This window comes from Pygoscelis adeliae, unplaced genomic scaffold (genome assembly GCF_000699105.1).
Source record: "Pygoscelis adeliae isolate BGI_AS28 unplaced genomic scaffold, ASM69910v1 Scaffold192, whole genome shotgun sequence".
In the NCBI taxonomy this organism is placed as follows: domain Eukaryota; kingdom Metazoa; phylum Chordata; class Aves; order Sphenisciformes; family Spheniscidae; genus Pygoscelis; species Pygoscelis adeliae.
In genome coordinates, this window is record NW_008824284.1 from 119,469 (window position 1) to 122,852 (window position 3,384).

A 3,384-nucleotide genomic window follows, 5' to 3' on the forward strand; every position below is an offset into this window, starting at 1 on the left:
TGGCGGCGGTTGCGCTGGAGGTTGGAGTTGATGCTGGTTCTGAAAAAAATCAACTGCCGGTCGTTAAACAGAGACCTGACCGTTTTAGTTGGTATTTTATTTGAAGTGCTTCAGGGTAGACGTTAGGGCCTTCCCGTGCCTGTAGGTAACCTTTACACTCTCGTGAGTTCACGCAACCCTAGGAGAGAGGCTGCAGCCCAAACTATGCTAGTAGGAGGGTGGGAAGGTAACAGGTAAGTGCTGACTGTCTTTTCCAACCTCGGTAGGACCTGCTCTTAAGAAATAAAAGAAACTGTAGACACAGACCGGGATTAGATACAAGTTATACTCTGCTCATTAAGTCAGGGATAGTAATAGAATATGTTGGAGTCGTCTTATACAGTAAAATGAAATTCATCTCCAAGGTTGTTGCAGTTTACCTTAGAAATATGCTGAAATATAGTAACTAGTGAATCTCTACACAAGAGAGCCTCTCCTGAAATTAGCAACTGCAGATGAGTTGGCCGGTTGTGTTATTTCCTGTTTTCTGTTCTGCATCCAAAATAAAATGTATTGTGTTTACATATTTACAATCTTCAGAGCCATTTGATGTAATTTAGGACTGCTGGTACTAGATACATGCACAATATTAAGATGGTTTTGCTTTTAGGTTTTGTAGTTTTGTAGTTTTGTATTTGTAGCTTCAGCTACAAATGAGTTTATTTTCTGGTGTAGCCGCTGGAATGCATTTTACGCAAAAGATAAAAAAAACCCAGATACCAGCGATTCTGGAGCTGACTGTAAAATTACACAGTGTAAATGCAAAAAAGGAGGTAAGGAAAATGCCACTATACAAATTTTAAATTATAAAGTTATTTATTGCTAGTATTATATGTCACCTAATTTAGGACGGGGGGACCAATGGGGGGGGGGAACTTTTCTATTATGCTGAAAGCCTTGTCACAAGATGAGTTGGTATAAACTACAAAGAGCATATTCAGGCTGATCGTTAGAAGTAACACAGTTGTAGCGAACAGGAGAAGGAGCATTGATCACTTAGTCCAGGGTCACCTTCCTGCTTCTACCTTACTGAAAGAGTCGGCATGCAGCGCTACTGACAGGAACCCAGATATGCCTTCACAGCTTCCCATGAGAGTCCTCGAAGAGTGAGGTTTTATCTGGTCTGGAAAGAAGAATCGGCTTCAATCATAAGCTTAAAAGTAAACCACTGTAAAACCGTTCCGGTCTGACTACACGGAAGAAGAAAACTGATCTGCAGATAGATGCCTAAAATAGATGCAGTAATGACATGAAGTAATTTTATTGTCAAGGGAATAGGCAAATGTAGCAGGGAATAGCTACAGGCTAAGCAGAGAGAGAGCGCTATAGCTTTTCTCTCTAAATGTACAACTGAAGAGCAAAGTGAGCAGTTTAAACTGAAGGAAAATGGTGGCACGAGGTCAGGTTGGGATAAACTGCCCGTGACTAAAATGGAGATAGAAGGTTCCTGTTATCAGAACGTTGCTGTTCTGGACTACCAGCAAAAGCAGAAAGGATTAAAAGCCAGCTTAACCCTAGCATTTTTTGGAACAGAGCTAGTGTTTGCTATCTGCGTTGTTCCAGAGCTTAACAGACCAGCAACTTCTCTCACTACAGGCCAGCAAACTACAAATCTGACACTAAATATGCATTTTAAAAAACTGGAAGCATGATTTTTAGGCCAAAAAGTCATAAACAACAGAACAAGTTTAAGCGGAGAAAAGCCTGAATATTGAAGATTCAGGCAAAAAGTAAAATAGTTTTTATGGCAGATCTTGATAATCACTCTTTTGCAGGCTAAGAGTACCTATTTAATGCATGACTACCTTGAGTATTTGATGCGTGCACTTAAATCCAAATTAACACCTCCACCATCATATTGGAAACCTGAGGAACTCACAGCATGTCTTTGGACCAGTGTTTGCAATTTGTAATTTTACAGACTTAAATGATGGCGTGACTGGAAGCTTCTTACTTACATTTAATACTCTTTGAGGTACTGCTTTGTTCCCTTTTTGGGATCATGAATGATCACACGGTTAGTGACTAAGTGTAGACTCACTGCAGTTTGGGAAGTCCATTAAATTTTATGGAAAGTACCATTCTTCTGCACGTCCATTCTCTTCTGCATCCTTACATAAACCACTCCTCTTTTATTGTAGGAGTAGCCCTTAGTAAGTAAGAACGTTACGTTTCTTGCTGTTACAAGTGGCGTATCCAGAAAAGTGTGTCCCCCCCCACTCTGAGAAGTTCAATTTTAATATATATTTGTTTTAAAAGATGTGAAGAAGCTGTCAGGATGGCAGTTCTCAAACAAGCATATTCAAATGGCATGTATAGTTCCCCAGCAGCTTTAGCCAGTTTAATTCAAAGTGCCATGTTTCTACTCCCTGGCTTGACTCATGGTTTCAAATACCAACATAAGTAATTTGAAATCCTGCTGGATTTATGATCTTTTTTGCAAAAGCTATATCCTCATAGAGAATGTGCTTTCATGTCAGCTGACAAATGCTGAGTTCGGGCCAGCTGTGGTTCTTTCCTGTCCACCCCCATACCTGGCCATACCTTCAGGGGATTGATCCAAAAGCCCCCAGTTAAGCTGGGTGAACTGCCTGAACGGGCTCACCGCACAGTGACTGGTGTCAGCATGAGGCATAGGCTGCATAAGTGGAGTCAGAGCTGGGAGCTGGGAAGCCATGATGGGCCAAGCTGCTGTCTCAGCACACCACAGGTGAGTCTGGAGAACTGACTAGCACTGAGGACTGTGAGACAAGGGGAAACAAGGCTGCATGCAGACGGGTGAGCTGGGAGATGCTCGTACAAAGGCTGCAATGAAAAAGAAGAGATGATGTTTTTGTTTGTTCTCCTATATTTCTGCCCCAATTCCTCACAGCAGAAGACAGACAGACATCCTGCTATTTGTACAGAAGAATGGTATTCACAAAGCACATTCTAAGCTGGCAACGTGTGAACAGAAGCCTATGTGCACATATAGAATCCAGTATATTAGATAAGGGGGTTCATGAGCAATGTTGGTAAATACCACTATGGGTGGCAACAGAGCTCTGTGCAGGACAGGTTTGGGGATGTCTGAACTCAAAACCAGAAACTGGTGAGTTTTGGAGAAGAGCTTGCTTTCTGTTTGATGTAAGCATGCACTGACCTGGTTTACCAGCCCATTTGTTTCCTGAAGCAGGCCTTTTTGAAGCAAAAGGAATGGTTTAGTGAGACAAGGTAGCTGGCCAGAATAATACAACTCCAACCTCCCACCAAGGATTTGGTGACTACTGCTGGAGGTGCTGTGTTTTTCCACATGCACAGAGATGTAAGGCTCAAGGGCAAAAGCTGTCTGTGATTGTCTCTGTT

At 42.1% G+C, this 3,384-nt stretch overlaps 1 protein-coding gene across 1 annotated transcript in view; it reads right to left on the minus strand.

Moving 5' to 3' along the window:
* DTWD2 (DTW domain containing 2) overlaps window positions 1-2,716 on the minus strand; it is a 114,185-nt gene extending 111,469 nt beyond the window's left edge. The window contains exon 1 of the mRNA XM_009318596.1: window positions 2,574-2,716. Within this exon, the coding sequence (XP_009316871.1) occupies window positions 2,574-2,716 (143 nt within the window). The remainder of the gene's footprint in view (window positions 1-2,573) is intronic.
* Between the last annotated feature and the right edge of the window lie 668 nt (window positions 2,717-3,384).